This window comes from Dermacentor silvarum, chromosome 2 (assembly GCF_013339745.2).
Source record: "Dermacentor silvarum isolate Dsil-2018 chromosome 2, BIME_Dsil_1.4, whole genome shotgun sequence".
NCBI lineage: Eukaryota > Metazoa > Arthropoda > Arachnida > Ixodida > Ixodidae > Dermacentor > Dermacentor silvarum.
In genome coordinates this window covers 178748939-178767277 of record NC_051155.1, presented here as the reverse complement: position 1 = coordinate 178767277, position 18339 = coordinate 178748939, and the positions used below count along the sequence as shown (strand labels likewise).

The 18339-nt window shown below is 47.7% G+C and overlaps 2 protein-coding genes across 10 annotated transcripts in view; both read right to left on the bottom strand.

Annotated features, from left to right (window-relative positions):
* Positions 1-1579: 1579 nt before the first annotated feature.
* LOC125943231 (uncharacterized) lies at positions 1580-15881 on the bottom strand. 2 transcript variants are annotated; one of them, XM_049661962.1, is made up of 3 exons: positions 15415-15881; positions 4800-5129; positions 1580-1808 (listed from the first exon to the last, which is right to left on the bottom strand). In XM_049661962.1, exons 1-3 carry the CDS (start codon positions 15543-15545, stop codon positions 1598-1600), a joined length of 672 nt encoding a protein of 223 aa, XP_049517919.1. In that variant the 5' UTR covers positions 15546-15881; the 3' UTR covers positions 1580-1597. The 2 variants fall into 2 exon arrangements, with proteins under 2 accessions (XP_049517919.1, XP_049517920.1); XM_049661963.1 differs by having other exon boundaries at positions 4812-5129.
* Positions 15882-16728: 847 nt separating this feature from the next.
* LOC119442206 (protein polybromo-1-like) overlaps positions 16729-18339 on the bottom strand; it is a 101880-nt gene continuing 100269 nt past the window's right edge. For all 8 annotated transcript variants that reach the window (XM_037706994.2, XM_037706991.2, XM_037706986.2 and 5 more), the window contains one exon: positions 16729-18322. In XM_037706994.2, coding sequence (XP_037562922.1) covers positions 18106-18322 — 217 coding nt within the window. In that variant the 3' untranslated portion in view covers positions 16729-18105. The remainder of the gene's footprint in view (positions 18323-18339) is intronic.

Here is an 18339-nt window from a genome sequence, read left to right as displayed (position 1 = left end):
CGCCGCAGCTCGGTCGGCTCGATGAGTGTTCTTTCCCGCGCGCTACATTTAGTCACGGCCACGGTTGAAGCCGTTTTGCTTTGTTCACCAGCCTCCTTATTTTTTTATACGTCTTGCGACGGTGCAATAGCATGCGCTTCATCGGCAAGCGTCGGAGGTGAAAAAAAAAAAAAAAAAACGCAAGTGGAACCGGTGATACTGCTGCGTAAAGGGCTGTCACAACCACGAAGGCCAGCCGGGGATAAAGTTGTACAGGTTTCCTGGCAAGTCTTATGAGATCGAACAGCGAAAGAAATGGGTCGCAGCTGTGAGGAGAGTAAAGTAAGTCAGCTTCTTTGATATTTGTGACAAGGTTTTGTTCTGTAAAGCGTGCTACACATGTGCGTTTCACAGCTCGTTGTGCGACGCCAGCGGCCATGGCCAGCTGCTGAACATTTAAAAGAAATTTGTCACGACTTTGCTGATTTGACGACTGCTTGCCGTTGTCTTAGCATTCGGTATGATCAGCATAGCACTGGCATGTGCGATGAGCAATATTTTATGCCAAGGAAGTCTATTTTGTGCTGGCGAGCACTAACTCGACGATCCTCGTTTCGGCCGCTGGCGCTTGAGAGGCGCGGTTTCACATGGTGCGATTTTTCTTGTGATATACATTTGCGATGTATCATTGTAAAAGCAAAGCGCGTATGCAAGGAAAGGAATTCGCATGCGATATCATATCTCGTGAAAGGGGCCTAATGAGCCTCGATCATTGTACATGATGAAGAACGAACATTCGCGTCATGTAAATTAAGATCGCCTAGTTAATAAATCTCGTTTATCAGCGCAGCAGGTGGCTCCGACTGGGTCCCAAACGAGTCAACGAGGATAGCATGGTCACTGCCACACGATCCAACAATCCTAATCGTTTAGCTCACTCGACATGACTGTGCTGACGACAGCCTACGAGTGAGCGTGTAGCTGCACGCGGTCCAGATCGAGCTGTATGACAATCTAAAGTAACAGTATGACAGGGGCATCAAATGATAGGCCGCGGCGTACAACGCGTCGGAGCGAAATGAGGCATGCATTGCCAACAGTGAGGTGTCGATTAAAAATCGGTTTCAGGGTGTCACGTTTTCAGGGTGCCAGTTTAGTGACTTCAATTTTAGTATAACAGTAAGCTTTACTCATGTGAAGGATAACGTCGTATACTTGCTTTCCCTGTTGCGAATGGCACTTCGCGTGAACGTCCACACCGTCTTTCACACAAGCAACATTCGAAGCAGCGTAGAGCTTGTTTCCGCTGGTTAACGCTGCACCGTGAAAGTAATCGTCTATTCCTTTAATAGGCCTGAACCCCGCAAAAACTATTTGTGCCATCACAGAGGGCCACGCTTGTACTTTCACGTACACACACGCACAAAAAAAGAAAGCGGATCGCGGATATACGTGCGGCTTTCGGAGGCGTGTATACGTAGTTCCGAAATCTCGCTGTCTTCCCCCCTTCCCAGGTTCGCGCCGCCCGCCACATGCGACGCTGAGCATCGCGCCACCGCTGCTGCGCAGCAGCGCCGCCTGTTCACTGTACGGAGCCTATGTCGACCTTTAAAGCTTGCTAGGGAAGATGAAGTCGCCTTGTGAAGCACCATACGTGATACTTCCCCAGGCCAGCAGCAGAACGTGAACGATAGTCACCTGGATATGGCGCGAACTCGTTGCAGTTAAAATTGTGTTCTTCGGTAGCTTCAGGCAGAATGTATTCGCAGGGCTCCTGTTTGACAACGACCTCCACTGGCACTATTTCCATGCAGCAGTCGTCGTCGTATCTGAAAAGTAACGAAGTAAACGGGTCATATTTTTAACTTTTCTTGGCTGCCCAGCCCATCCTCACATTTCCCGTCCCCGTTCAAGTGTCCAACAAAGCTCAATCAATACGCCGCTTCAGTCAACTACAGTGAACTCTCACTTGAGTGAACATCATAGGACCCGAGAATATAGTTCACTTAACTGAAAGTTCACTAAACGGAATACTCATTAGAATATGGAACCGTATAGGGCACAGCAGACATCGAGTCAAAAGTGTGAAATGCAATTTATGGAGTTATGGTTTATGGAGCGTAACAGTTAGGGCCCATTCACACTTGCGACTAGGCGAGGTCGCGCGACCAAGTTGGTCGCAAAGCGACCAGTCGCAAGTAGTCGCAAATGGTCGCTTTTCTCGAAATGCGACCGTTTCGGGCCAGTCGCTCACTGCTCGATTTTTCAGTCGCGCGACCGCAGTCGCAGAACAGCTGAACCAATCAGATACGAAGGAACAGGACGTCCGTATACGCTGACGCTTATTTTACGCGGCGATGACATTTCAAGCAGACGTGAACGGCATATCGTGATACATTTCGGTTTAGCGACTCGTCGGTCGCATTTGTAAGTGTGAACATCGTTCGTCTTGAGTAGTTTTCTGGTCGCCAGTCGCAATTGGTCGCGCGACCTCGCCTAGTCGCAAGTGTGCATGGGCCCTTACGTTCCTGCCTATCTAATTTTGAAGAAAAAAAAATCTAATTTTCATTTGCACTGGTGCACTTTAAGGAGAATAAGTAATAAAGCTGTCCAGAGATTCTGTTAAAGTGCACTTCCTCTGGCGCAGCTTGTTGCTGAGACACTAATTATAAGTCTCGCAACTTTCCAAGGCATCCTACAGTCTGGGCTAGAGTTGCAGGATGACGATGATGATGATGACGTATGATGATGATGATGAACCTCTGTCATGGTTCGCACCCACTAAGGGGGATAGGCCAAGAATCGGGCGGCAGTGGGTATGCTAAAGAAAATTCGTATTTGAAAACAAGAAACGCAAAGTAAAAGACAAAAAATGCAGATGTTGCAATAACTAAATTACCATGCGAGCGAGCAGTCAGACTAACTGAAAAGGTGAAAGTGAAAAGCTGTTACAACCAGTTGCAGGATTTCAATCTGCCTCTGCCATTGCATCTTCCTTGTCGCACTCTTCTTCGGGACGAACACTGGAAACAATTTCCAGATCTGATAGTTCAGCACAGGTAACGAGCTCACTGTCACACCGCACATAGCCTGCGCACTGCACACAACACATAGCTGGTGACAGACCTCTGTCACCAGCTGGGTGTTGTTCGTTCAACTGAAATATTCGCTATTCAGAAATTCGTTTAACTGAAAGATTTTTGCATAGAATGCATAGAAAAACCGCCAGGGATTTTCTAAAAGTTCGTTATTCTGAACTATTCGTTAAACAGACGTTCGTACAACTGAGAGTTTCCTGTAGTCATAATCAAACCATAAGAGGACGTCTACCTGTGCACGGCTATGTACGGGTTGACTTACAAGCGGCAACGCAGGACACCACTCCACCAACTCATGACATATGCACGTAGGTATTTTTCACGCGTGTGTTGAAGGTCTTAAAGGAGCCTTCGAAATTACGCTTCTATAGTAGCAAAATGGACACTCTTACCGTGAGAAGAGGCTTGGTGAGGGAAAAAAAGAAAGACGCAAGATAAAGACAAATGGCGACGTCGTCCCGATTTTCTGGCACTTCGCCGTAACGTACGTCATGAATTTTGACAGAGCTTGCCCTAGACCAGTTAATAGTTTATCGGTAAATAAGGACCGCATTGCGCTCTAAAAAAATCACCGACGATTACGATACTCCGTAATGCGAAATTTGAGCGCAGCTGTATACGTGTTTGCCTTTCGCAATATATTGGCTGGTGCGGACAAGCTGTCTCGTGCGGTACGTTGCAAACGCAGCGAAGTGTGGCGCGACAGCCTCGGGAGATCGCGAGAGGCAGCGCTTGGGTGACGCGTGGGCGCGATTCACAGCAGCTGCCGCAGAGCGCAGACAGACCTCCGCTCATGCAGCGCTTTGTTTCCATATATGGTACCGGTGGACACGCTCGCCGCATGCCTTATTGATGGCGTCAACGGTGAACAGACGACGCGCTCTACTCTGGCGCCATCTCGCAGCAATCGTCGCCGCAGAACACGTCTTGCGCGGCACTACGCTTTTCTTCTCCCGCTTTCGCCATACCCTTCCTCCGTTTTCCTCCTCCCGCTCTCATCGCTGTCGCCATCTTTCATCTCCCGCTGCGCTCCGCTTTCGTCCTTCGCTGCACTCGTTCGCTCGGTTACGAGGGACAACGCCGACGCTCGCCGCAGGAATGGGTGCCTAAGAGCTGCGCTCTAAAAATAAATTGAAAAAAGCACGCAAGAACGAAAGACGAGTGGAACCGCCGCCTTGAAGTTCCTTCACCAGCCAGCCGTGACGTTATGAATTTTGATGGCGTCTCTTCAGACAAACTTGGCTCAGGACTAAAGTTTTTGTCGATAAAGACTGCATTACATTCTAAAAGAGCCAAAGACTGAACTCAGCATGTTTCGAGAACACTTAGTGAGCCATAAAGGCCCAAATACGAAAATATACGTTGAAATCTGTGACCTCACACTGATGTAACGGCGCAGAGGTTTCGGCGCGAAATTAAAAAAAAATGTAACTTCGACCATTTTTTTTTCTAATACTGAACCCCTTTCCGTAATGCAGTCGAACCCGGACATACCGAACCCACATATAACGAATTATTGTGTATAACGAACAGCAGTAAAATCTCGAAAATTTCTGTATAAAATTGCTATTATATATATCGAACTTTTTGTGATACCCTTCAGAATCGATCTATCCGGCTTCGACTGTATTAACGAGAACATAGTTTCGTAAGAATACTTTATCCGCCTAAATATTTAGCGTGTCTATTTCGTGTCCCTTGGAGCTCCCCGTTAAAGATCACCTGTAAACGTACTCCGATGCGGTGGCACGCACGCCGGCGCTGCAGGCCCTGCGGCGCGCCCTGTAGAGCGTGCTCCGCAGCCTGTCGTAGCTGGGCACCCGCTGCTGGTGGTGAGGCGCGGCGGCGGCCACTTCCTCGCGGTAGATCTGCGCCAGGCTCTTGGAGACGTCGAGTCGCGCCTTGCGGCGCAGCTTGGATTTGACCAGCTCGAGCGCGTTGCGCTGTGCGTCCGCCGCGTGGTTGTGCACGGCCGGCCGGCCGCCCGGCACCAGCGCACCGCCCAACGTCACCACGCGGCCCGGGCAGCGCTCGAATGACGCCGACTTATACCTGCGGAGGACGCGGGCGGTACGTCAAATCCCTGGCCTAATAATCCATGGAGATGTATTATGAAGGAACTTCTGAAGCCGCGTCACGACAGTGAATCAGGATGAAAGTGCTTCTTTGATGTGCTTGTTTGTGTTTGGTAGTCTGTCCGTAGCGTGCCCAGAGAGATATGTATCGAACCCGAATATAACAAACCCGGATAAAGCGATCTATTCTCTATATCGAACACGAGGAACTTACTGACCGATATTGATGTAAAATAACTCACTCATAACGAACTGGACATTGAATATATCGAACACGGGGCTCCATAGCCGGCACCATAAAGCCGTTTGCAAGCCGCGAATGCAGCGTTGGGGGTATTCATTATTTTTAACACGAAAGTGTTTTATGCCGGGGTCCACCAAGACTTCACTGACGTATTTCCGTCACGGAAATACGTCAGCTTACAATGTACATGAACATAATACAAAGAAAGAAACCAGAAGAAAAAGTTCCACAAACATGGAAAATTAGGAAATCGAACCCACGACCTCTCGGTCCGCGACGATAGATCGCCGAGCGTTTAACCCATTGCGCCACAAACGCATTTGCAGAGAGCTACACAGACGCGCCTTATATATCTAACACTCCTCCGTGTACCCGCGCTCTTGCTCGGGGCGGTGCCGCCGCCTACGAGCAGAAAAGAGAAGTACTGCATTATGACACTAACGCGCACCGACAGTGAACGCTTCGGTGGTCTCAGCACTACGACGCCTCGATGCCAGCATTCGAAGGGACGCTGGCATCAAGAAGCAACGCCACCTAGGTGGCGTTCACCGTACTCAGCACAGCGGAGCGTGGCCTCCGCAATTAGCTCTGAAAATGTTTCTGAAGTTGATCGCGGAGGCTGCAATTACGACGCGCTGTACGCGCTGATTTGACTCGGTGACGATTCAGTTACGTGCTTTGTCTTGCGCGTTGTATTAGTGTGTCAGTTACGTGCTTCGTCTTTCGCGTTGTGCTAGCGTGTGCAGCGTAGTGCAGCTTCCATATGCACGACGGTTGCTCATGGTCATCGACGTTGGTAGTCGTGATGGAGGAGACGTGCCACCAGGCGTCAGCGTGGGTGCATCAACGCCTAAGGGCGCTTTAGCCACAAAACACCAATAGACATTATATATCAATGTGCAATAAACATTACACTACTTCTGTGAAGACACGTTTCACTTTCGTGTTCTATACCGATTCCTATATAAGAGGGATCAACCACATTTTTTGTCATTATTCTTCTTTTCGAGGATGCGTTAGAGAATACTTGGAAGCGTGCGAGAAGCGTATCTTAATTAAACATATATATATATATATATATATATATATATATTGTCACAGACCCCGTTGAACGAGGCGCAGACGCCGGACTAAATTCCAAAGCCGACTTATCAGCTTCCGAAAGTAATCCCACGAAAGCAAGAACAATTAAGAGTGGGCCCTCTGGTGCGCCAGCGAACGCCGGTTGCTGTCCAAAGACCGAGTCAGAGCCCAGAGTTGTCAAAACACAACAAAATATATTCTTCACACAAGGCAGTTACACACACACTTGCACACTTAGGCTAGACACAACACAATACAAATCAGATGGGTATTAACAAACACAAGAAAATAACGACAAGCACTGAGAGTCCAACACGTAAAACACAAAATAAAAAGGAACACTAAGTGTCCAATCGTATTCACCAGTGTTGGTCTTGGAAGTCAGACGATCTCGGCGTAACTTGGGGGCAAATCTCGAAGAAAGAACTTCTTCCAGAAATGCAGACGCTCGATGAACTCGTCGACTAGCTTGCCGGGGAATCCCCTTCTTCCGCAGACGCTCGGTCTTCACGTTACATCACTTCACCGGTGCGGACTGAACTCCTGAATTCCCGGATTTCCACCATCTGATTCTCGCACGGCGGTTATATAGCTTCCACAGGCGTTCTCGAACATTCTTATCGGTGTCGTGATCTCTTAGCATGGCCAAAGCCTGGGGGAAGTTTCGAGTCTTTTCTCGTACCTTCGACCGCCGCTGTCTGAGTGTTGTCGAGGGGGTGGTGATGACTCATGTTGTTGGCGCGCGCGCTCACGCTGTAGTAATGTCTCCCGACTCGCTGGGTAAGAAGGTGTCTCGGCGCGCGCGTGTGCTCTCTCTCTCCCTCTCCGGTTAACGTCGCTTCGTCGAGCCTCTTCCAGACGTTTCGGCGCCGTTGTTAGCGTTGTTGCTTGAGGCGTATGCGCTCTCCCCCTCTGTTGAAGTTGCCGCGGGGCCGGCGTGTTCTTTCGCTGGCTTGCGCGACACTCGGCGCGCGCTTGGATTACGCGCTCTTTTGTGACATATATATATATATATATATATATATATATATATATATATATATATATATAATAAAAAAGAGCCCATCGAGCCGCCATTCTTATACTGACGCTGAGAAATTGCCCAAAGCACTGACAAAAATTACTGCTTAGTACACTTAGCTTTGTTTTGTGGGGGTCTTCCCCAACCCGTAGCGCGTATAATCGCAGCTACGTAGGGTTCGGGCGAATAAGGCAACAAGCGAGTCAACTCAACAACGTTTATTGCCGGGGGCAATAAAACACACTTGCAGAGGGAAGGCCGCTCTGTATAATAAGTAATAAATAGGCTTGCCCCGTTGCGTGTAGAAGTCACGCAAGCGAGGTCACTCACGGGTTGCAGCGGGTATATCCGTCAGGGCAGGTCAGTTGTAGCGAGGTCAGAGAGCCCCGGGGGTCTCTCGGTCGCGCTCTTTTATACCTTTTTACCTTTTCGCGAGGGGAATGTCCTCCTCGCCCGTCGGATACTTTCCCTCTTCCCGCGCGGGTACGCGCGGCGCGAGAGGCAAGCGAGAACCGGGAGAGGGCAAAGTGCATCTCTCCCGTGTCCGCCCGGCTCCCGCTGCGCGTGCGCACGCGGGAGAAGATGTCCGCCCAGCTCCCGCCGCGTGCGCTACGTACGCAAGCGACGGCGAGCGCCCGCGGGAGAAGGTGGCGGCGTGTGCTCCCCACAGTTTGCAGAAGAATTATTCTTTCCTCGCTTATTTTCTGCAGTGTAAATTGCAAATCCGCATATAACGAATGCATCACAAAAGTTCGATTAGGTTCGTTAGATGCGAGTTTGGGTATATCAAGCTGCCTAATATATCGAACTATTTTGAGTGCATACGCTTGTGTGTTATAACCTGGTTCTATTGTACCTGGTTCTACGCAAAATTGCCGTGCGACTGGCAGCTCGAGGCACTTGGCATGTATTCGCGGGCTTCTTTCACGCTCGGAAAGACATTTTTATGTAGCACGTATTGAGCAACAGAAAGCTCTATCGGGAGTTTTTCATGTTGCTCTACAATTTTCTCATTGACACTTTTGATCTAATTATAATATTTGAGAAGTTGATTAATTCATTAAGGCTAATTATGTAATAAGACGAAATGCAAAAAATAACCTGAGTATCTACAAGCGACGGCAAACAGCATTACCTTGGTTCTGTCCAGCAACGTGGCATTTGCATATTTTAATATCTTGGTGCATGATAGTTGGGGTACCCTGCATACGTATATACATGAGCGAGAGGCATAAGGACAGGGATTCGAATTTTTGCTAATCACAACCGTCACAATTAAACGAAGTAACAGACAATGAAGCTAGAGAAGCATAACGCAAGTTAATTGTTGTGTTTATTTGAAACGTAGAAATAATTATGTAAAGAGAAGTGAAAGTGGCCGTAAACTTGCCGCAGCTAGGACCCGAATCCACACCTTCCACATTACGCGTGCGGTGCTTCTGAGGCGGCCATCCTCCGTCTCCTTTTCTTGGATATCTGTGTATACGCTACCTAAATGTCCTCCCTGCAATAAATACACGCCTTCAAGCCCATCATTCCTTTAATAAAAAGAACAGTTTTTTAAAAGCGTTCATCAATTCCCTTACACTGACAATCATCGTCGATGTTTTCTGCACAATTTTGTGTTTTCATTTCGTTTGTGCGTTTTTGAATAAAGCAGTTATCACAAAAAGACGCATATCCCCCCCCCTCCCCGCCTGCCCCCCTGGGACATCCCCCCCCCCCCCTCGTTAAAGGTGGCAGACTTAGGCGGAACGCTGCTTGCACCAGTAAGGAAGCGAACGCAAAAAGGAATAGCATTGGAATCGTGGAGGAAAAAATATGGAGGACGGTTAAGCTTCACCTTTAAGAGTGGAACCCGATAGCATTCAAAGATCCCTGTCTGTTTGTCAGGCTTCCCGGCAACTGCAGCTTTTTCTGTATTCTGCACCTTCGCCCTGGCGCGTCGCTGCCGAGTAGGCGAGCGCCATCTGGATGGTGTTTTTGCAAGGAACGTCAACCGGGGCGCGTCGCTGCATGAATGGTAGAAATGCTGGAAAAGGGGTTTGTGTTTGAGTTTCCACCTAACAGAATTATGTTTTCTCGTATATTCAAATTACAATCCAACGCTATCATACCTTTAGGTTGTGGTTAAGTCATACTTTACAATTTTTATGACGCATCTTACTTTTAGGAATTCAATTAGTTCACCAGCGCCTCTGCGCCACGCAGAGGGCCTGCGTGGTCGGGGTGGTTCGGGATGATTTTCCTGGCCGCGGACGCCGAGACCGACGCCGGATTTTCTGCGACACGGGGCCCTTAACGCTATCGCATTAAAAAAAAAGATTGGAATAGAATCGCTACATTATCCTGGCCCATGATTAGCCCTGCATGGCAGTGTTAGCCAGCGCCGCTCACGGCCAAGGCAGCGGACGTAAAACGTTCTTTCACGGTCGAAATGTATGGAAGCTCGCGTGTGCCCGGGACCAGCCGTGGTCTTTTTAAAAAGGCCTCAGGTGTCACGTACCTAGTACGTGAGCCTACCCTATCGAAGAAACCTATGAGCCCCATATCCAATATTGACATATGAACATACAGGCCTTTATACATATGGGACCCGCATATCGGGATCATACGGGGATCATATGGGAACATACAGGTTCTTATATGATGTTCATATGGGATTATTGGATATGGGACATAATGTTGTTTTTTATAGGGCAGGCGCACGCAACTCGCGAATAAACCCTCGTATGCTACCTCATGACATCAAGACTGCCTAATTCAGGGCCATATCGCTATCAATGAGAAAATATACAGGGTGGCCCACGTAACTATAGCCAGACTTTAAAAATATGCAGATGCTACGTAGCTGAACAGAACCAAGATAATGTTTGCCGTCGCTTAGAGACACTCAGATTATTTTTTTTGCATTCCGCCTGATGACATTAGTCTTAATGAAATAATCAACTTCTCAAATATTATAATTAGATGAAAAGTATCAATGAGAAAATTGTAAAGCAACATAAAAACTCCAGATAAGCTTTCTGTTGCTCAGTACGTGCTACATAAAAATGTTTTTTTTTTTTCGAACGTGAACGAAGCGGCGGCAAATACACGCAAAGTGCCTCCAGCGGCCAGTCGAACGGCAATCATTCGTTATACAGGTCACTTCGTTGTAAAGGTCACGCACCGTCATACTCACACTAGAGCATGCTAAGCACATTCAACAAAAGAAAATATTTAGTTAACATAAATTTAAAAGAAACTTATCAAAATAGGTAGCTAGCTTTTTTTCTTCTTTTTTTGCGCACTTGGACAGAATGAGCGACTAAAGCCATCCTTATTGCACCTCAGGTTCACGGCATGCTCCTCGGTGAAACGGAGGAGTTGGACAAAGTAACGATGCAGACTGCCCAATGCCGCTGTCGCTTCTCTTGCCATCAAAATGATTGGTTCGTTTACAGGACCCTCACTGGGCCCACCGCGGTGGCTCAGTTAGCTAAGGCGTTGCGCTGCTGAGCACGAGGTGGCGGGATCAAATCCCGGCCGCGGCGGCCGCATGTCGATGGAGGCGAAATGCAAAAACGCCCGCGTGCTTGCGTTGTACCCCAAGTGGTCAAACTTAATCCGGAGCCCTCCACTACGGCGTGCCTCATAATCAGAAATGGCTTTGGCCCCGAAAGAAGAAGAGAAAAAAACTGGTGCCTTTATTGACATTCGCGCCCTTGGATGACTTTGAAGACGCCGTCAGTCAGTTACGACTACATCATCAGGTCTTCATCAACTGAGACGTATTCTATCGCACCCGCTGATGCGTTGCAACAAGCAGCGTGCGAGTTGAGCGATAAGTGGAGCAGTGCAGCAGGACTGCTACTGATATCGGCACGCTCGTCAAGTGCGTCGCTAGCGCTGCCGTTAGCGCTAGCGCAGAGCGCACCTTGGCGACGTCTGCGGAGGCCAGTGGCAGAACCACTACGTGGCGTTCATTGTAAAGCAACAAATCAGTCGTCAAGGGCGCCAAATCCCTTCGTTATACAGGCAAAATTCGTTGTAGTGCGTTTTGTTGTGAGGCGTTCACAATACATGTGAAAGATATATAGCTAGGAATTCGGCCGAGGTATAATCAATCCTTCGCTATACACGTCATTTCGCTGTAAACGCGTTCGAGTGTAGTCGCAAGAATCTTAAGGCTACCACTCGGTGGCGGCGCTAAGTATACCGATGTATAATAACTGCCAATGGAAACCAACACCGGCAAACTGGGTGAACAAGCGCAAGCATATCGACGAAACCTGCTCCTGCAGAGTGGAGTTTGGAGTCTTTGGACCTATCTGAGAGTGGAGGAAATGAAGTAGACTTAATCGAGCACATATACCGTCACTCGATCGCCTGCAGTCCCACATATTGTAGGCCAAAGTGTACAATTGATTATTATAGTGACTCATTTCTCTAGGAATTTAAGATAAATAATCCATTTCCTTTTGCTGGACGGGCTTTGTCGGCGCTATTGTAAGCGATACGTACAGTGCGCGACTTTTACAGCTATATGAGCTGTATAATGTAGGATTTTGGAAGTCCCAAGTACTTCGTTATAAATTAATTAATTCTGGGGTGTTCAAAACCACAATTTGAATTACGATGCACGGCGCGGTGGGGGACGTACACCGGATTAATTTTGACCACCTCGGCTTCTTTATCTAATGAACGAGAAGAAGAGGAACAGCTGGAGCGGCCCGTTTTTAGAGTCACACCCACATATAGCCAACAGACATTGACAAGAAGGAAATCATAGGCGAAATTACTTGTTTATATTAATTGAAATGTAGAAATTATAGATGAAATCCGGGTGAAACGTCGAAACAAACCTCTGTTTTGGTCGTTGAAGCGCGAGTAGTGCGCATCTCGTAGAGTTTCTAGATGCATGATAGGTAAAAGAAGCCCACCTACTGCACCACCCGCCGTGGCCGTGTAGTGGCGTTGCGCTGCTGTGCCCGAGGGCGCGGGACCGAATCCCGTCCACGGCGGCCGCATTTCGACGGGGGAGGGCGAAATGCAAGAACGCCCGTGTACCGTGCATTGGTTGCACATTAAAGAACCCCAGGTAGTCAAAATTAATCCGGAGTCCCCCACCACGGCGTGCCTCATAACCATGACGTGGTTTTGGCACATAAACCCCCAGAATTTTACAAACAGCGTGACGTCACTGCGGGGGCCCTTCCCCTCTGCCGCGCCTCCGCAGCGGGCGCTGGTTGGCAAAAAACGTTCGTGCGACTCTCTGCAGAAGAGCGCTGCTTGTATATCAACTGCCGCGATCGTAAGTCCGGCATATTGCGATTTTTTGAAGTGACGTCATTTAGGAACTGTGCTTAGGAAGTATAATCGGCCCCGTTTTACCGGTACAACAACGTAGAGTTGTTGCCGAGTGCATGGTTCCCGTAAGACTACGTGTGGTGATTTCGTAAAAGTGCGCCTCTTCCGTAGATCAAACATCTACAAAAATGTATTACTCCTCGAAAACGAACATTTTATCACAGATTGTGCACATTTTCACGGTGGCAAAGTGCTACTTAGCTAAATGAGTGGTCTTCGAACACATATTTGCATCACATTGTCGTGAATGCACTGATTTGCGCCCTATTTACACTGTACCAAGCGATATACAAGATGTTCGTCTACAACTACACGGCGGCTCAGTGGAGCCGTACCAAGTAGCAGCGCCTAAATGCAGAAATGCAGATGAGAGAGAAATGCAGAAAAACTTATTAGCCTGCTTTAGGAGCATGGTAAGATACCCTAGGTGGACAAAATTAATCCGGAGCCTTTCGTTACACTGTCCCCCATAAGCCGCTGTGCAGCTTAGGGATGTTAAACATCATAATTTAAATTATTAGTCTCGGTCATGTGAATGTACAAAGCAAAATCTTACATAAGTACATAATCCGTTGCGCGCTAACTTCGCTGCACACTTTGCTGCTCTCAACTTTATAAGTTGCCAACTTTTGCATGTTTATATGCATCATCACGGCATAAAGTCCGTACCATGAAGGTGAATGCACCAATAACGAAAAAAAAAAAAAAAGGAAAGTTCAATTTTACTTAAGACCCGTCAGATCTGCGTTAAATCACGATAATTTCAGTGGTTTACCTTTAGGGCATTCCCCGTGGTTAAATGTATACATGCAGCTTCGGCAGTGGTCAAAACATTGCAGAAGTTCATTCGTAGTCATCCCTCTCACTCGAAAATTATTTTTTCTGCACACAGCGCGAATGGCCCCGAAATACATGCACTCACTAATCATCGCGTCTCATTCAATCTCACCTGTTCAATAATTACGGTTCCTGAAGTTCTATCGGAGCCTGATCACTACGACTGGTTTTATTACACGCAACACGCGTCCACAGTCTCGCAAGCGAGATGTGTTGCTTATCGCGTAGTACACCACGCGCGCGCGCACACACGCATAATGTGGTCCGTTTCCCTACGCTAAGATGAGCCGATATCGTCGCTGTTCTCGCCGCACACTTTACCACAACAAATGTGGCACACTTTCATGGAAAAGCCGATATTCTTCATTGCATAATCCATCGCAGACCACCACCAAGTGGTTCATGTTCGCAAGTAAAAAAGGCCAGCGTCGCCACATTTTCATCATGCAGTTTACCACACGCCGATATTCTCTGACACACATTAATGCTAATCTGACTGGCAAGAGAATTGTGGAGGTTCACGTAAAAATAAAAAATAAATAAAGACCCGCGTCCACGTGGCGCCCACCTACACCAACTAAAGCGCGACTGCACCACAGAGCACCCATACAAACTGCACCACGCAGAAAGCCGGCGGCGGCTGTTTTTCGCCAACCAGAGTCACCGCACGTGCGCCGGTGACGTCACGCATGTGACATCGCCGGTGCGGTGTGACGTACCCCAGGAGAGGTCTATTGGGCATGTCACAGATTGCTGCACGTGCAAAACTTAGCGCAATATTCCTTTGCTCTCGACCGGCCACGGCTCTTGCTCTGAAGCACGCCTTGCCTCATCGGGTCACAGAAATGAACTTTTCTGGACGCGGCATTCACCACCTCAGGCCGATGCCCGGCGAACTATCAACTCTTTCTGGGAGTTTGTGCGCGAGGCCGGCTTGACCGGCAGGGTATGAATGTGTCGTTTTTTTCTTTGCTTTTTCATTTTCATTGAGAACCCCGCCTTGACCCTTAGCCCTGCTTAGGCCATTGAGCCATGCTTTTGATAAAGTTCATTCTCTCTCTCTCTCTGTACCTTGTTTCAATGCGACCGACTCAAAAGGCGCGCCATGCGTAGCACGGGTGTGGGTTACCACGTGACCACCACCTTTGACATCCGTGCATAGAGTTTCACACTATAAAACGTTATAGTGAGAAACTCTATGCATCCGTGATTCCCGAAGCCGCGCGAAACTTAATTGGCGCGCATTTCGAACTATTCGTCGCGCTCTCGAAGAAATCGGGCTTCGCACAGTAATTAATGGGCCGACAAATGTCCGTTAAAAATAGAAACGACACGGAACCTTTATGCGAGCGCTTTCTTAGCTAACGCACATGAAATAAGGTCCTTTTTGCACCTGCATCGACCTGTACAACCGCTTGACACACTCGGCGACGTGAACAGCATCCAAGCCTTGGATCGTCGCAACCGGTAGCCCCTGCTGGTCATATGCAACGGCCTTCCCAAATGATACCGGAGCGGTTCCTCGAAACGCAAGTGTCCCGCGCCTGTTAATCAAACGTTCTTCTGCGCGGCGTATCGATTCGCGTGCGCAGGCAACGTCACTCACAGGCTCGGCAGCTAGACAACCCTGTGCACGTTTCGGCGTTTCGCCAGCGTTTCGTCGGGTCGACTCCCAGGCCCGTTCGATCATCCACGCCGCGACCGAAACTGCGGGAACACACTCGCCTGTCGCAGACCCAGTAGACTCGTTCGCCCCGGCGCTTGTTCTGCAGGTATCGGTAGCCGTCGAGCAGCATCACGATCATGCCTTTGCTCGTCTCGGAGTAGGACGGCCAGCCCGTCGGCGGCTCGTCCATGGCGGTGGGGGCCGAACGACGACGTCGCAGGCGGGCTGACGGCGTCTTTCGCGGAACTTTGATCGGCGCGGCTTCTCGAGCTGCAGACGCGGCTCGATCGCGCGCGTCGGCTACCGGCCGTCTCACTACACCCTCCAACAAGGAGCGCGAGGCCGTTGGATTCGACCGGTCGCTTTATCGACAGCTATAGCGTCGATAAAAGTGGCGTCCCGGTCGATAAGGCGGCGCGCGCGCGATCTCTGTCCTCGACATACGAGCACGTACGCAGCGAAAAACGGCGAGACTATGGCCAAGCGCCGCACACTGCTCGGTGCAGAGCTGCGACATGAAGGAATGCTCGACGCGTGTCTGCTACGAGTTTCTTTTCACCGATGTTCAAAATGCTCACTACCCGTTTCCCAGATCTGACCACAAAACAGCCCGACTTGTTGGATTGAAATTACACCCAAAATTACATGCTATTTTTCTTTTATTTACTACGTTCCTCCGTATTACTGGCATTGAAATTCAGCCACCCTGCCTATTAATAAATATTATGGTTCCTGGATAGAAGGCACTATATATATATATATATAGGGTGGGTGGTGGTGAACACCGTACATTAACAGTCAGCACAGATTACTACTACTACCTGCCTGAGTGCACTCTATTTGCTTTAGAAAAACTGATTTTTTTTTTCGGACTGTGCCATGCACCCACTGAACTTAGATGGTGACTTCGGATGAGACATGAAGCCCATGAATCGTTTCACAGATATACATTGCTGTTCTAACTTCGTTTTTGCTGTTTCAGTGTTGAGTGAGTTGCTAAGCGAGTTGAACAACACGTTAATCTTGAAAAATCGCCTGGAAGGCTTGTGCATTTAACTTCAACATTGTCATCATGCTTTTTCCTTTGCGATCAACAACGTTATTTACAAGCACACATCATTGTGTAATTGATGATGCTAGGGGTTTAACGTCTTACAGCAAAACACAGGTCCTGAGACACATTATACTGAAATTCCACCGAATGCTTAAGCATAGCATGAATAGCTACACAAACATGCATACAAATACTAGAGAAATGCTGTGTGTAACAAAAGGCACACTGGCAAACTCTGGAAGCCCACAACTTGGCATGAAAAACTAAAGTGAATGCAACACGCAACCAAAGTTACGCACTAAGGAGAGCAACAACCATGTTCGAATGATCACATTTATTAAAAATCGAATTTATTCAGAGAAAGCAAAGTTTTCGTATAACAGCATACCACAGTGGGACTTGTGCCTGCTTTTTACAGACAAATTAAATCAATCGCACGAGTGAACGACAATGTCCTGAATGATGATGAGTTGTGAGACACACAAGAAAAAGCCCAAGTTTTCATCAACACACATACCTGCACACACTGAGAGCTGCAAATACTGACAGATTCCACAACACAGTCATGGGCAGCTTGATGTGATAAATGGCACACACTTCTTAAAAACAATGTGCTGACAAAGCTCAGTCGCTTCACATTTCTATTAAATGCATGCAACACTTGGCAGCCCTAAAACAAAACAACTGCATCAATTTTTTCCAGCTCCAAACGTGAAAGCATCCCAGCCTGTGCATTAAAATGTACAAAATTGTTGAATAAATCACGTCAATAACTAAAGAATAGTAGTCATTCTACAAGAAAATAAAAAAATAAAAAAGAAAGTTAATAAAAATAATTTAAAAAAAGCCATTACAATTGCTTACTGCAGTGTCTCTGCAACTTGGAATTTTGACATAGGTTGGAATATCTTGCTTGAAACTGGTGTTTATAACCTTTGCACAAAAACACATATTGCACTACAGAAGAAGGAAAAAACCACAAAAATGTATCTGACTGCACATGAAGTTGCACTAGGTCACATGTTGTGTGACGTACCACACCATTATAAACATACTCAAACCAATACACCCACAAGAAATTCAGGGAACTGAAGCTAGCATAAGGCATTGACATGCCCTTCCTAATTACCAGGTACTGACCAAAAAAACTTGCATTTAAAATCAAGCACAACATGTACAGATTATGTATGAAATGGTTAAAAGTATGTAACTAGATGCAGCAAGCCCAAAGAAAATTCGCACCAATTGAATAGCATAAATATGAGCTTGCAGTGTAAAAATGCACCATTGGAAAATGAAAAAGAAAACCGCAGCCACAACTAGGAAAGTTTACAGTGTTCTCTCATAAAATAAGTGTTAGCGCACTTAGAGTGACAAAAACAGCTCAAACGAATGGCATGAAAGGGCCAGCTTTACAAGTCACAGATGCAAATGTCCACGTTCCTGATGGCAAATGCCCAATCTATAAAACCAGAAGTGCTGCAAACTTATCTTTCGTATAAAGAAAGCAACCGCACCAAGCAACTAATGCAAGCCACACAAGGAAAAACAAAAATAAAAAAGTAGTGAGATGATTTGGAATTACAAAATGAAGGCCGCAGACTCCCAAGTCTCTGAGCATACAACATGAAAGTCGTTACACAGGTGTGGAAATCAATGTGCTCGCACAGCAAAATACCAAACACAGTGGGCACTTCTAGGAGATGCGAGCTACTCCAAGAGCGTCCCGGAGCATGAAGTCACGCAAGGCCCACAGAGCATTTACAGCATTGCCATGGCTGCCAACACCATTGCCTAGCCAATGGGTGGGTAGGCGGCTAGTGTCATAGATGGGTGTATTCTCCTTGGTGGCTTTGAGCTGGGCATCCCAGTTGGTCACGTGTTTGCTGTCAGGTTGCAAGTTTTCGATGTACCTGCAAAAAAGGTGGCA